The 16,238-nt window shown below is 45.0% G+C and overlaps 1 protein-coding gene across 1 annotated transcript in view; it reads right to left on the reverse strand.

Moving 5' to 3' along the window:
- Nucleotides 1-15,500, reverse strand: part of HIKESHI (heat shock protein nuclear import factor hikeshi) — a 150,622-nt gene extending 135,122 nt beyond the window's left edge. The window contains exons 1-2 of the mRNA XM_085623152.1: nucleotides 15,325-15,500; nucleotides 5,248-5,485 (exon numbers count right to left, since the gene is read on the reverse strand). Coding sequence (XP_085479278.1) covers nucleotides 5,248-5,485; nucleotides 15,325-15,462 — 376 coding nt within the window. The 5' untranslated portion in view covers nucleotides 15,463-15,500. The remainder of the gene's footprint in view (nucleotides 1-5,247; nucleotides 5,486-15,324) is intronic.
- Between the last annotated feature and the right edge of the window lie 738 nt (nucleotides 15,501-16,238).

A 16,238-nucleotide genomic window follows, 5' to 3' on the forward strand; every position in this document is an offset into this window, starting at 1 on the left:
GTCATGAAGAGGTGAGAATAGAGTAAAATCTTGTGGCCTTCAAAGACAAATAAGCATTTGCCTCTAGATCTTCCATGATATCCTCCTTAATTTTGAAGTCGTGGACGCAGGTGAGGTCTGGGGCCTGCTTCCTAGGTTGATCGATCAACCTGCTCAGTGGGTTTGGTCTAGTTTGATTTTGGCAGTTTCTCCTTCAGGAAATACATGTCAGAAGAGTTGTATTCGAGAACACTAGAGGGGTTGAGGGGAGACTGGCCGTCCCAGCATATGTCCTCCCTTCTAAATACACAAACTGCTAACAGAATGTGCAGAGTGTGAAGAGTTGTATTGCCTAGTCTTCCATGTTTGAATCTTCGCTTTCAATGGTAGCCCTCAAATTCTTATGTTTTGTCTACGAGGCTAATTTTCCAAGTCTTCTGTGTGCACCTACAAGTCACTGTACTGCTCTTTCATTTCGAAGATTTCTTAATGGAGCATTTCCAGCTTCTCCTTCTCCCAAGCGCTGGTTGAGCCTTCCAATGGGGATATGTATTCCAAAGTCCTTTAGGTTGTGTATCACTTTGTATAAATAAATGGTCTAGTTAAGAGAACGTCCTCTGCATTTGTATCTGGAAGTGGTCCTATCGTAGGTGGGGAATGTCAGACTGTCTGGTTTGGGTGTCCCAGATCTGGTTAGCAGGTCTGTAAGGTTTACCTCATTCTTGTGTTTTGCAGGGGCCACTCTTTTTGCTTTTGATACCTTGGTATTGCACTGTTCGCATTTTGTTACACTCATGATTCCAGGTATTGCAGGTCAAGTTGATGAACTTTCAAAAAGAAGGGTCTTTACTTTTAATAGTCTGTCCATATCTTGGACCCTTGATGATTTTGATCTTAGATAAGAGGGTGCATGCTTGTATGATCCCAGCAGGTTTGTCTTTATGGTGCTAGACTGTGTGTGCAGTTGCTTCATTGTGCATCTCTTTATTCTTTCACCCCTCCTCAGGGGTGTGTTGGTTTGAGGCTCCATTGGTGTAGATCTATAGAGCTTTTCCTTCATTGTAACATGGCCACAGTCCTGACTCCTAGTAAAGTGGCCATGTTTGTTTACCACCATAGGCGTCCCAGAAGAACTTTCTCCTTCACCCTGATATACTTTACTCTGCGCCTCGTGCCCTTCGGGCTGAAATGTGGTGGGTGCCCTAATGCCATTCTTGAATGTTTCTAAGAGGCCTTTCTAATGTACTCTCTTCTCTCACTCAGACTGTGTAAGAATTGGTCTCAGCGTCTTTGAGAGGGGCTCGCTTTCTGGGTTCTATAACTGGTGCTTGTTGGCGGGAGGCCATATGTTTTAAGTTGAGGAGGCCTTCGTATCTTCCAGGGACCTTCCCCCCACTGCCGTTCCGTCCTGCCTGTTACTCCACTTTGCTACCTTTTTCCACATCTCCTGTCTTATCACCTTGCCTCGTCTGTTTCCTCTGAATTTCCACGCCTTGGCCCAGGCTCACTTTTACTGTGGTCTGCATCTGCCCAGCGACAACCACCCCTATATAGTCGCTCACTTCCAGTAAGTCTTGTGCTTCTCACAGGGGCCTCAACTACAAAGCAGGCACTGCTTAGTCTTTCCCAGCCCTGTCTACTATCTCACCATGACCCACTGAACATGCCCTTCTCGTGTCTCCGTTTTTATGATTTTTGGCTGCCATTGTTGGTATATCATGGCCAGCTCTCACTTCTAAATATCATTCTGATCGGGGTAATCCTTCGTCACCCCGAGTGGCACCAATCCACCAAAGCTACTTTGCGCGTTCTTCCGGTTTTTGATTACTTTGTGGCTCTGACAGCTCAGGACTACTACTTCTTTGGGCCAGCCTTTTGAGGAGGTGAAGCAGGCACACCCTACCCGGTCACCATCAAGGCAACACCCCCTCACTTGATCTTCAAAAGAAGCCAGCTCCTTTTGTACTCCTTTCTCATTTTGCGAGAAAACAAAAGGACCCAATACCCCAAACATTCTTACTTGATAATACAAAACAAATACTGACAAATCACAACTTCATTGCAGCCCTGGGCCTGCACCACTTTCGCTATACAGAAATGCCCCCAGTCTATCCAGAAATTACATAGCTGTTTCTTTGTGGACAAAAACATTTCTTGTGCCTGTAAACCACCTTATGTGCCACAGTGTAGAAAAGTGCTGCAATTATACCCAGTAAGTTCATATATTTTAAATGATCAGCAGAGCCCTCTTCTCATCTGAGTGTATGCCAGGAAACAGCAGGATACAGAGGCCTCAACAAGACTTCTCTTTATATCAGATCAATTCTGCAAGAGTGTGTTTTCTTAAGCCTCCAGAGCGTAGCATCACAATCACTGACCATCTGGAATCAGAGCCAATGTGGCACCTTCTCAGGGGAACCTTGAAACTCTGAAGCAGCGGAGAGCACTTGCTTGCCAATCAGAGTTTAATAAAAACCCTCTTCTTCACATACAGGACAAATGCAGAGATTATGGAAGAGACCCATGAGACACTCACTCGCATACATATCCTTAGGTTGTCTAAAATGCATCCATTATGGTAGGCTTCAGCATACGCTCCACAGAACATTATTTGAACTCTCCCAAAAATATTTCAGGAGCAGGTCTTGTCTGAATTAACTCATTCCAGTTCCTCCAGATCCACGTTTGCTTTCCCAAAGACCCGCTCAAATCCGCCACTCTTTCTACAAAGCCATCCAATTTGGACTGTACAGCAGGGAGCACTGTTGATATGGCCATAGTTATAGTAGGATTGCTGTGAAGCCTGTGACAAACTGGAGCAGAGTTCGCTCACCACTAATGATTTCACCTCCTCCTCAATCTGCAGACCATTGTGTGCAGAATCATAATGCACCTTGCATAGCAGAGGACCCGGTGATTGAAATAATTTCTGTGCGGGTTCTTTCTTCTGCCTGCCACTTCTCTCAGTCCTCGACGCAGGAGAGGTCGCCTCCTTCTCCAGCAGAATGTGGGTGTTGTTCAGTGAAGCACACTGCAATTTAAGGCAAAGAAATGTGACCCTCAAATGTCAACCACGAATACAAGTCCAGGTTGACCCATTCAGTTATCTGAAGGCTGCTGCAGCGTGATCAGTGTTGAACCATAGATTATTAAGGACTAGTGGTTTTTGAAGGCTGTTTTTTCCTGTGCGTTGCACTTTCACTAATTCCAGAAGGACGTGGTAGACTTTAGCATGTGGAAATAGTTAGAAGCTGTGTCTTCTACCCTTCTCTTCCAGTGGGTTTCACTTCCACCGCTCCCTGTGAGGATCATCAACTATCAGATCAACTTGTGTTCTAACATCCACTCAAACCCAAGAATGTCAAACACCAGACCAAAAGCTCTGCACCTAACCTCAACCTGCTTATATGATTACCTGCTCCCCAGGATGATCTTTCCTTCCAAGCTCCGCTTTGCCCACCTCTTAACGATTGAGCCCTCGCCTCAACCCAAGCTGCTTCATCCCACCGTGCTGTTTATGGTAACCTTCCACTTCCTGCTAAATTCTCAGCTCCTTTCTACTTCCACATGTCTTATCATAAGCCATCTGCCACCTTGCACTGCCCTCCATCCTCCTCCTATGTCTAAGTCTCACATAAAGTTTCGCTCCTTTCTACACTGTCCCCTTTCCATCTACTCCTCCGCTCTACCCCACCTACTTCTCCAAGCATCCTTCCCATTCTAACTGCTGTCTTCTTACCCTCCGCATTTCCTCCAACCCTGTGTAATCCCTCTGCTGCCGAGATGCCTACTCCTTAACTATAAGCCTACCTCTACCAACTCTAATATACTCTTCCCCGACTCATCCTCTCCTACCTTGCCAAACTCTGCTGCCCTCATCTAACAAACTCCATTTCTCCAAACCATGATCAAGTCTTGTACACTCCTCGTACTCTGTAACTCCTTCCTTCCTTCCTTGCCTCTAACCAGCTCCTATGTACTTCTCAGGTTTCCTAACCTTCTAACTTACCACTCGCCTGCCTACCCTATCCTTATCATCCTGTTTGTCTAATACCCGGGTCCCTCTTATTGTCTCCATCTCTGCTAACTTTGTCTAAGCCCTGTACACTTCCTCCAAGCCTTCTCCACTGTCTAGTACCGTGCCACTAACTGGCTCCATCCTCCGACATAAGCTTCCTCTCCCCTCAAGCCACCCTTTCCCTTTCCTACATCCTCCATCTACTTCTCCCTCTTCCCCTCTATACTGCCCAGACTTCTGCAACCATCTTTACCTCTACAATTCCTCTCCACCCTTCTCATCAACTCCCACACTGTCCACTCCCTACCTCTCGTTCTTCTACAACTTCACTCTTCCATGCAACTACTCTGTCCTACTCTACTCCCACCTTGCAGAACACTCTTCCTCTTAAACCCAGCATACCTCTCAGGCATCTCATCCACTGCCACCATTTGGGAATTACAGACTATATCAACCTCCTGATTCCTCCCAAACTAAATACACTTCGCTCCTCCTTACACAAACTTACAAATGAATATGATGATCTTATACTCCATCGCCCCTTTCCCTACACCCCACCCTCTATTAAACCTCCCCCTTTTGCTCATTATGGGTACACGTTTCCTTCCACAGCTTCTAATACTTCTAGTTTTTCTTCTATCAGTAATCAAGATCAATCACCTCTACGCAACCACATTGGTTCCTTATGACGAAGCACCTCCACCTTGCAAAGCTGCACCCTTTTAAGTACACAAGTAAATAAGAACTGTTTAAAATCATAAGAGACACGCCAATCTAGAAACAATTCTCACTTAATAAGAAGCCTTCTGAGAGTACTCAGACGAGGTAATGTGATCACACCACTCAGGACTTGAAACTAATTTTGCTATGGTGTGGACAGCAGCCCTCAGAGGAGCTAGGTGTTTTTCGGGAAAAACTTTAAGCTCCGTTTGATAAAACCAATTACATTTTTTAAAGTCCAATTCTGGTCCTAAGAGTTAAGCACCTTGAAGAAGAGCAGAACTGAGTGGTCATATGGGGAGTAAGTTCAAACTTGTATCTAGAATGAGGCCCATCAAGTTTGAGCATTAAAAGATTTTTGCATTAAAAGTTCCAAATAAAGTTTAAAAGAACGAAAATAAAAAAAACACTACATATTTCACACACAAAATATTTCAGCAGCACTGAAACCAATAAGTCTCGGTTATTCAAAGTCTTTATGGAAGAGGGAAAATAACAAAACGTCTTTAATGTGTCCGTCTTCTGCTTACCAGATTTTAGACCAGAGATCTTAAAAATGGCACTTGGTTTCTCATTGGTGATGAATCCTAGGAGCTGCCACACAGGTATCCCACTCTGGTCAGGGTATGATATATAGACTGATCCCCCCATTCCATCAGGGAAAGGTATTGTTCCCAGCATGAAAACCACAACATGGTTGATGTTCTCATAATCCGGCAAATTAAAAACAAACTTGTCCTCGGCGACTTGCTGTACAGCAGTCTGCACCTGGGGAAAGAGGCAAGAAACATTTTGATTTAGAGCATCTATTGTTTAGAATTCATTTTTTTTTAAAGAAAAAACAATTTTGCTGCCTTGTCCTAAAAACTCACAGCTGAGTCACTTAGTCTCCACAGTTCTGAGGCGAAGATGCTCCAATTACAAAACATTTTCTCTCCGGGAACAAACAAAGACAAACTTCGCCTATTAAACAAAGGGGTAAGAGGTCATCAACAGTCACCAGGTATATGGCTGAAGTGTGCCAATGTTACGATATGCAAAAGACACACAATTGATGGACAGAATGCTTAACAAATCAAAACATTCACCCCCAGTCAAGAGATCTGGGTTAAATCCATCATTCTATTGCTCACCATGCCACCCCAGTTTAAACCTGGCCATATGCAAATCAGCCTTGACCCTGTGCCTCATGGGAACAGTCCAGCCCGAACTGCCAAACCAGGTCCTCCCTGGACCGAAACAAGCATCCTTGCGCGAACTTGCCCCGAAGGCCCGTATCGGGTATCAGAGCGCTTTACACGAGGACACATTCATTTTTGTTAGGCACAGGGAGATTAAATGATTTTCCAAGAATCACAGGATGCTGCACGTCCCTGCCGAGACTCGAACCTGGTTCCCCAGCTCCGAGGTCGACCGCCCTGGCGTTAGGCCAACTCCACTCCCTACACTTTGCAACTTGGTTTAGAAAGAGGTATTTCACAATAACGACACAGCTTTAGACCATTCATTGTAGGAATTGGTGGGTTAAGGCTAAGCAGGAAACTCAAGACTCGAGTAAAGGAAGGGATTTGTTAAAAATTTTAAATCACACCTGGTTTGCACAGCTGGAAAGGGGTTCTCAGCATGCTTGACTGTTCGACATTTTGTGCTGATCATCTCAAGTGGTTTATGTCAATACGCACTATACAGATGTTGACTTCTAGAGGTTGTTTAGTGGCAGAGATGGCAGCAAGGATCTTGTCTGGTTTATCTGGTACCTCTGGATTTGCAGGCTCTTGGGCGCCCTCATGACATGACTGTTGCTTTAGGTTTCTTTATCTTGTACTTTGGTGTCTACTGGTAACCCAAACACAGGGTTGGGTAGTCAAAGCGGTCAATCGGGCATGGGCCGATGCCTGAGTGACAGCAGAAGGCCAGTTTTTTTAGGGCCTCTGACTACTGCCCACAGTGCCCTACTGCCCCGCCACGCCTACCTGCCCATGCCATTATCATATGGGGCAAGCAGGAGCAGGTGGGCTTGAGATACATAGTGCTATGTTTAGAGGAGGGGCGGGCAGGAATGCTTGGGCTTGGGCATTCTTAGGTGGCCAATATTGAGGCTTTGAAACCTTCACCTTGGCCTATGTGTGCCGGCCCGCCCTAGAAGCAGCGCACTTCCTCTGCCCCTCCTCACCAGCTGCTACACTGAGGCCATGCTGAGGGGAGGGAGGAGTGTGAAGATGCCAAGAGGCCAGGTGATGTTGTGGCCTTTGCAACATTTCTCCTCGCCCTCCTTCCTCCATGTGGCTGGCCCAGAAGCTGTGTCCTGTACCTGATCGCGACCCCACTGGGGTTTCACGTTCAGCCCACAGTGAGTGGGGGAAGGGGGTTGTGTGCAGAGGTCTCGCTGAGAGGCCTGGTGTTGCTTTGCTCCCGCTTGGCCATTCTCACCTCGGCCCCCATGGGGCCAGCCTGACCAGAACTATAGGAATGTCTTTCATCTGACCTACTCCTCCGCCAGACCTTTACACTTAGGTCATGGGGGAGCACAAAAGATTGAGAGGCCCCGATGGACGGTCAGGTGTTGTGGCCATTTTCACCTCAGAGTGTCCAGCCTAAATTGTATTATTTAATTTACTAGCACATGCCAATTTTTCAGAGAGTGGCATGCCCTTGCTGGAGAGATCTGTGTTCTTTCTAGTCACAGTTTTGATTCATCATAAGTTAGTACATGTGGTTAGTGTGCCTGCTGCAACAAAAAGCAACGTGTAGCTTGCAGATCACTGATATATTTTATGTATGTAGCTCAGTGAGTTACTTCTTTTGTCATGGAGGTCCTTTTGTTACTTGCAGTGCATAAATTATAATAAGGGTCACTGCAATTATGCGACAGGAAAGGACCTAATTATAAGTCAAGAAGATTTAAATTATGGTGCATAGCGTAGTACATTTTGTCATAGTATTGCTTAATTTTTTTCTCATTTCTAAACATTGTAAACCTGTCTGGGCAAATGTTTCACCTTATTAGTATCAACTTTACAACAAATTACTGCAATAAAACTGCGAGATGAGCAGTCAGCCTTTGCAAAGAGCCTTCCAATGTGCAAGAACACGTCTTGTCATGTTTTTAGTAACCTTGAAGCCAATCGAGTTAGAAACACATATTTGGGGTAAAATCTTCAGAATATGCAGTGAATGATGGATTAAATAGCAAACACGGAAAATACATAATTATGAGGGAAATGCAGCAGCCACTGAATCGCATAAGTCCAGTGGCTCTAGATATAATCCTTCAACTGCAGCACAGTGGGCTATGAACCAGCATCAAGAAGTTGCATGCAAAGTACAAAGCATGGATTTAGAAACGATTTTTTTTTAAATCAGTCTTTCATTATTCTGAGATTGCTAAAAAGAGTTATTTGGGTAGTAATAAAGTTTCATTAGTACAGGAAACCCCCAACCACTGTGCGATGTTTAAAGTTGGCTGTGTTTCTCCAGACCAAGTACTCTTAACATAGGATGGCAACCAATATAGAAGATATCTGACTTTTACACCTTGTAACGCTCATTGTTTTATGTAATTTCTAATATATTGATTTACACACTTGATTGATTCATTCTCGGTTTCCAATATATGCGTGTGATGCAAATCTCATGGACTCCCTACACTGGGACAAATAGCTCTACAAAAGAAATTACATTTAAAATATATATATATGCATGCCGCTTACTACAGGGGCTGAACAAAGTCAATACCGGATCTCCAAATTGTAGTTTCTCTTAAGCATTTGTGAAGTGATAACAAACTGCGCACCTTTAGATCCCTCCATTGCCTTAGCATCTATGTGTTGGGCTCCCGATAGCTCCCAACCACGATGAGATGCCAATAAAAGGAGAGGTGATGGCCTTTAAGTGAAGCCTTTTTGATTGGCCATGCTAGACATGAAAATAGAAAACCTCCCTCACCCACTGAAGACTGCTCCTATGAACGGAAAGCCAACATTCTGCGAGCACTGCTGAATGTGTTCTAGCATTGGCAACTTTTACCAGAACAAATTCAGAATAATTCAGTGGGGCCATCCCGGATCCCAGGACCAGCTCAATAACAGCTGCCGGATCCGTGATCCGGCAGGATCCCCCCTCTTTTCCTGCACTGTACCAATCTCAGTGGTACTCATTTTATCAACCTCAGTACTATGAAAGGCTGAGTGTACTGGTCGGAGATTAAATCGGTGACCGCAAGATCAAACACTGTTCCCTGAAGTGGATGCATTAGCCCATGCATCACCGGACCAGGCTACTCATCACGAGACTCTGCTCATGCTGCGATGATGTTATTAGAAGAAAGACTTCTCTGAGCATTAAAGGGTAGTTGGTAGCCGACGCAGGCCAAACCAGGAAACAGCAGAAGCCTGTCTGCACTTACAGCCTGTCACCTGGAGATAGACATACCTGGCCCACCCATTGCATCAGCGACCTGCTGAAGGCTGAGTCCACACCTGCCTACTACCCAGTGCCTTGACACCTCACCTACAGGCTGCTTTTCACACAATGCCAGCTCAAACTTTGTTGCTGATCTAACTCTCCCGAGCTTTTCCTTCTTGGAACCCTTACATAGCACTACCTGCCCAGCCCCTGAGTTGCCATCTTCACCAGCTAATCAGGACTGGAAGCAGGGAAGAAAGCTATCAACTTGTTCTCAAATATGGCCAATGCTGAACTGCCTTGTACTGTCTGGCAGTTGCACCTGTCTCTAAAACCGCAATGTCAGCTACTTCTGTTGTTTTTCCTGGATGGTGACATGACAATTTTCACTAGCAAGGCCCCTCTTACTGCTCTCGAAGACTAGAAAACAGGGATGTATATTTGACCTCTTATGATCCTTAAGAATATGGATCGATGATTTGATGATGATGACTACAAAAATGGTAAGGCTGTTTGAAAGGGTTTGGATGTTAAATATTTTAATGGCTGATTTTAAACTCTTACTTACAAACATCGAGCATATATTATGGAGATTACTCCAGATAATGTGTCCTACTTCTAATTTTAAATCACATTTGCCTCTGAGCGCCTATGCCAGCCATTAGACATATTTACTGACTCAGGTTAGAGAGGGTAGGCATATCAACCAAGAAATGTTTTGTGAAAGATTGTACTCCATGAATGTGGGCCACTTTTTTGAGGTTGCCCGGGCTGAATTTTGGTCCCAATCCGACCCTGCCTGTGCCACGGCACAAAAGAGAGCCATTAGGGACCCATTTCGAGGCCCCCTTTAAAAAACAGCCGGTGCTCAGCACCGGTGAGACCCGGCCCACTTAAAGCCCTGGCTGTTGTGAGGATACCCAGGAGAACAACATGTACCCTCTGGACATCCAAACTGGAAAACTAATCTTACACTTCCTCCTGGCAGTTAGATTAGCCTTAGCGCAGCTGGGGAACAACCAATAGACCCTACAATTAATCAATTTTGGGGAAATGTATGGTCCATTTATGAGATGGAAAAGATATTGGCAGACGTTCACAAAAGTATATATAAGTCTGACCGAGTATGGCTCCCATTTGTTACTCGTATGAAAAGATCTCATGCGTTGGGAGGAGACCCTGCAGTAATGTCTGACATGATGCGCCACTCTCGAATATCCAATATTCCTTCCAACCGAGATAATATTGATATTGTTACTCCTTTGGGAATAGAGGCAGGAAGGAGGTGCGAACAAGCAAAATAACCATAAGAAGAATGGGACCACCCAGAAATGGTCAATAGGTGATGCTATTATCAGATACATGTTGAACTTATATCTGCACATGCCACCCACTGAACTCAAACTGCAAAACAGTAGTCAAACGGCAAATAAATGTAACTTAACTTTCCAATCAACGGGTTTTGTACAATACATGTCTCTTCCTTTTGTTTGTCAGAAGCTGTTAGAAGCATCTCAGTTACAAAGCAGGCATGGTGGCAGACTTAACTGACTGCGATAACCCACTGGTGAAGTTACCAGCGAAGTCAGATGAAAAACCGTGTAAATTGTAGTCTCAGGTACGGAGTACATTATGCATTGGCAACACGTTCTAGGATACCTTAAATTCTTAATAATGTGGTTTCATCCGCAAACTTATTTGGCAGCTGTGTAACCGCCAGTTACCCTTTAATGCATCAGGTTGTGATAACTATTGATATACCTATCGAGTAACTTGCTTGATCATTTCATTTTATTAACTGAATTTTGTCAGCTACCCGTCGTTGCCTAATGTATATTCTACGAGTATGCTGTGCGTTAACTGAAAGAATGTCTGTCCACATAATGGCATTTGTATTGATGTTTATACACCTGTTTAACAAAACCCATAAAACGTATGCTTAAAAAAAGGCAGCTCGTGTACCGGGACACTAGTGTTAAATCACAACACTTACCATAGACACTGCCCAAAGGCCCACGACTGCTGCAAGAACCGCACACCCACTGCTTGTCATGGTGTCTCTATGTTGGTGTTGTCGGTTCTTGTTCTAGTGTCTGGACGTGTGTTTGTCTGGGCGTGTGTTCATTTCATGGTTAATCTGGTATGTCTGCATTGGTACCATCAGTGCTTACCAGGGTTTGTCTTTATATCTGGGCAGTCAGTGATTGTATTAGTGTCTCAATTTATAGCTGCAACTAATAATTGCATTTGTGTTTCTCTATTTTTATCATATCAGTGATTGTCCGGGTATTTCTCAGTTTTCGATATACGGTACTTGTGATGACAGCGCTGTGTTGGCACAGTGGTGAAGCTGGTTGCGTCATCTCCCTGTGGTTGTCTAGTAGATGCTTACGCTGGGACTTCAGTGCGTTGATGCAATCAGATGTTGTCCTCTTTTGTTGCATGCTTGTGAACAGGTGTCACACTGCCGCTTCAGCATATCTTGCGGTCTGCGGCTGTGTCTGCCTCCCTGTGTTGATGTAGTCACAGTGTGCTCTGGCGTATTTCGCGGTTGCTCGAATGCCTGTATTTATCACACTGCCGCTCTGTGTTATGTTTTGTTGTGTTAGTCTGCCAGCGTTAACCCTCGTGTCTGATTTGGAGCAGGAAGTGCTTATGTTCGTATCTTTCGGATAGGTTGAAGTCAGTACTTGTCCTGTTCCAGCACGAGCTCATCCGCCTTTCATTCCCTGAGTTAGTCAATGAGCATTCTATGTTCAAACCCTTTGGACTACTAAAACGCAACTGGCACAACTTCGCAGAGTAAACTTCGGAGTTCAACCCACCTCTCTCGAAGTATTCTTTTAAGCCTACTTCTGAAGTACATACTCAGCTAACTCACGATAAGAACCCCCGTCCACCTCCCCTAGTTAGGTCTCGCGAGCCAAAGGCTCGAAGAGACATTTTATATCTGGGCTTTACAAAGTGCTGCCGTGGCCTAAAGCTACAGTGCATGTGCGCGGGCGCGCGCGCCGCGCTTACTTTCACTTTCGCGGCCGCACGGCCGCTTTGATCACTATCACTTTCAATTTCGCGGCCGCACGGCCGCTTTGCTGCGCAGACCCAGCCTCCTCTGCCAGCACACCCACAACTGGCAACATTACTAGCGCTTGTCTATATTTTTGCTCTTACTATCCCTCTCCTGCTGTCTCGTGATGCTTTTGCTCTCTTTCTCTTTTTAATGTTTATCTCTCATTTATTTCCTTTGATATTTTGTTAAAGTGAACTATTGCTTGCTCTTTACGCTGCCTTCATATCCCTGTCACACGTTTCCTCCTTTCCTCTTTCTCTCCCTCGAATCTTTCTTTGTCTGTCTTTTTGCTTGTTCATATCACACTCATTTTGCCATCTTTCTTACACCCTCTGTTCTCTGAGCCTCGCGTTCAATTATTTGTACGCACCCTTTCCTGATTACAAACTTTCCACTTTAGTTCGCCTCTTTTCCTGGACACTTAACTTAGCTTCCATCCGTCGCTTCTCTTTTCTTTTCCCTCTCGTTCTCTGCAGTTTATTTCTTTATTCTTTGTTTCTATTGGTTTAGCTAACGTTTGGTTTAGTACTTCACTTCCTGTCAGTCCTGACTCTTTTAGTTGTCCTTTCACCGCTCCGTCAGAAGAGTAGCTCCACTCCTTTCATTGACTCACACCGAACCGTGGTTAACGCAGCAGGGCCTGTGTTATCTAAACCACGGCCGCCCACGTTTTATGCCGGGACAGGATCCCATTTTGAACGGCCCCGCCCCCTCCTTCCTGCCTTAGCTCCTCTGGAACGCTAGCGCTGCCTGCATCCTTCAGATTTCCGAGTTATCAGAGCGCGCGGTCGGTGGCAGAAAATACGTTTGCAATAGTAGTCCTGCAGCATCCAGGCTGGAGCCTGCCCCTCACAAGTCGCACATGGGGACTGTGCAGTGAATCCTCGTGACTAATGTGAAATATACAGCTGTGGTGAAGGCTGAACACATCACTTACGTGGGTTATTTTACCCCTGTTCAAAAGAGCACCGAGTTGCAGCATTACCCCATTCATTTATGTACCCTATTTCAACAAGCATTGGCATAGCCAATAGGTCTCGCTTTGGAAACCTTATAAGTATTTAGTTATGCAGCACAATATCCTTGGTGCAAGATCATCAACTGTTGCATGGCTAAACACTTATAAGGTCCCAAAGGCGAGACCTATGCAATGCCAATGCTTGTTTTTTTTTGCGACGAATCTCCAGAGTTGTACGTCTTGGCATTGGAGTGTCCCATTTGTTCACCAATAAATAACCTTCCTCACTGTTCTATATAACCATCACTACAACTGTGCGGTACTGGATTGTCTGGTACTATGGCCAGAATTTGCAGCCAAATGGTTTCGTCCATAAATATGTACAGAAGCAGTGCTTTAAATGGGATAAAATAAGTGTAGGTACTCATCAAATTGAGCTGGGTGGCGGGGCAAGAGGAGGAGCTGAGGGCGGGCCATGATTATATAAAGACACTACTGCCATCTGTCATGTAATCAAATTACACTTATCAATAGTCTCAAATTGCCTGCATGTGCAAATTACCTCTGCACATGTGGGCATGGCATATGTAGACAATTAATAACCTGTCTCCTACTATGCCCTTTCAACTGTGTAAGCCGCCCATTGCATTTAAAGGGAAATGTTAGTTACAGCAATTTCAGAACACACCACAACACATGATAAATGTATGAACATAAAGTGGTTAACTCCTCAAAAAAAATTAAATGAAAGCCAAACAATGTGTTATGCTTTAGTTTCTGTGTTTTTTTATATTTGCAGCTTCAGTTCTTATTTGTTTTATTGGGTACAGCAGTCATACATTCTCTTGCCCATGAGCACGCGCTCACACACTGGCACAAGAACAAGCACACATGCACACACAAAACATTCCTCAAATTTTCTTTAAAATACCTTCAGATAATGTCCCGATGCTCTCTCTGTCGCTTCGGCACTCACACACAAAAGCAGACATTCATTGGCACAAAAGGCTCACAATAGAATTAAAAATGTTGTTTGCAATTCCTACCTCCCACGGCTTTCTTCTTGAAGACTCTCAGCCAGTTGTCTGGACTTTCAGTGCCTGCACAATTTCACACCTGTGATTTGCAGTGCAGGGTCTGATCGGACCCTGTCACTCACAGTGCAATACTGAGCTTGCACACCTGCCACACTAACAAAATGTAATGAGCCTCTGCTGAATGATTCAGCAGCGGCTCGGCACAGGGCTACGGTGGCGCTTTGGCTGAGTGGCGTTCAGATAGCCTCATCCTCAGCAGCACAAGTACCACTGAGCCTACCAGTCATGAGTACCGGTACGCTCCTTGGCAATGAAAAAGTGCCGGTACTCAGGAGGTTAAACATAAAAAGTGCCGGTACTCAGTACCGGTGAGTACCGGCCCATTTAAAGCACTGTACAGAAGTGCACTGGGGTAGCTGGTGCATGCTTGGTATCTCTCTGTGTTGGACTGTCTGCAAACGCCCCTTGTGTGCCATGTTGTGGTGCAGTGTCAGAGCTCGCCCTGATGTCTCTTTGTGCTAGTGCAATCGTTGCTCCCTCAGTTTTCCATTTGTGTTAAAACGCTAGTTTTACAGATGTAGTTCTGGGTTGGTGGAGCAATGTTTGTCATCGTGTCTCTTTGTGTCAATTAACTTGACATGTGCGGATAAGCTTTTGCACAGGTGTTTTGTGCCAGTGCAGTACGAGCTTGATCTGTAGTCACTTGTTGTTAGTGTAGCTAACATGTCGCCAGTGTTTCCTGCCGTGCGTTACAGCCAGTTAATGCTTGTCCTTATTTCTGTGTCGAGTCAGTCAACGACTGATTATCTGTGAAAAATCCCACATAATTTTTCCCATGGGTGCAGATTATAGTATTCACTCCACTAGATTAACCACGCTGCGACTTGTACTCGAACGTGTTTAATAGGGAAGTGAAACTACAGCTCCCAGCAAGCCCACAGCCGTTTGCGGAACAACGACTGCCAAAAAGTCACCCTCGTAAAATAAGTGTGATGTTAGCCCAGTTTGTGCTTCTCATCGCGCCTGTGCTGCTGTGCAGGTCGGTACTAGGTGTCTGTGAGTTGGTCGTGCAGTCAGCGCTTGTCACTGTTGGTTATAAAAAAAAACGTCCTCCAACCCTGCTCCCCCGGTCTCTCACCAGTCTTCCGGCTACCAGACACCCGAACATGCCTGCAACTGTTCTTGCAAGATTGGGTTTAGCTGTCAACCCAGAGATCGACCGGAGGTACCACAGAAGTTTCCAGAACTGGCAGTAATCTAAGGCCGCCCACACCATCTGCAGGAAACCGTGGCATTACAACCGGAAATGCTCCAGTTGGTTGGCAATTAAGAAACATGGTTGGCACATAAGGGTCGTTCATTGGGCGCCGATGTTCAAGGCTAACGGTGATTGGACGGCCTTAGCGTATTTTCTCATCGAGGGCGGAAGCAGACCTTTGTGTACATATCAAAGGGGCGGGGTTAGGTCCTCGTAGTGGGCGGAGCAAACGCTTCTGTGTTGTGCTTTTGTCTACTCTCTCTTGCCCCAGTCCAAACCCTCACTTGCAACAAACGGTTGTTTCTGTTTGCAGGGTTGCTGTTCGCCAATTTGTTTTTACACGAGACACAAGTGTCTTACGGAGTAGAAAGACATCAACGGTTCCCGTAACAACATTTTTTTTTGTTCTGCGGAACATTACTGCTTTTTAATTATGCACGTTTTATTTGGCCAGGGCACATCTAGTGCAACTCCTGTTGTTGTGCACAACGCTGCCAAAGGTTTCAGATTGCTTATGTTTGTGTCAGTGTACTTATGAGCAGAGCTTTAAGTGGGATGGAAAAAATGTGTGGGGGGGTCTTTCAAAGGGGCGTGGCCGATATAATTAAGGGCTTGACTTAAATAAACACTTATGCTAAATATCTGTGCTTAGGGTAGTGAGCTTGCTTGGCGGGTATTTTGCTGCTACTGTCATTACATCAAGATATATAATACAAGTTACATTAAAAAAGTTACATTACACCTACAACACTGTTGGTTGCATAAGATAAAAAACCAACAGCTATGGCTTGCTT

This window comes from Triturus cristatus, chromosome 8 (genome assembly GCF_964204655.1).
Source record: "Triturus cristatus chromosome 8, aTriCri1.1, whole genome shotgun sequence".
Classification (NCBI taxonomy): domain Eukaryota; kingdom Metazoa; phylum Chordata; class Amphibia; order Caudata; family Salamandridae; genus Triturus; species Triturus cristatus.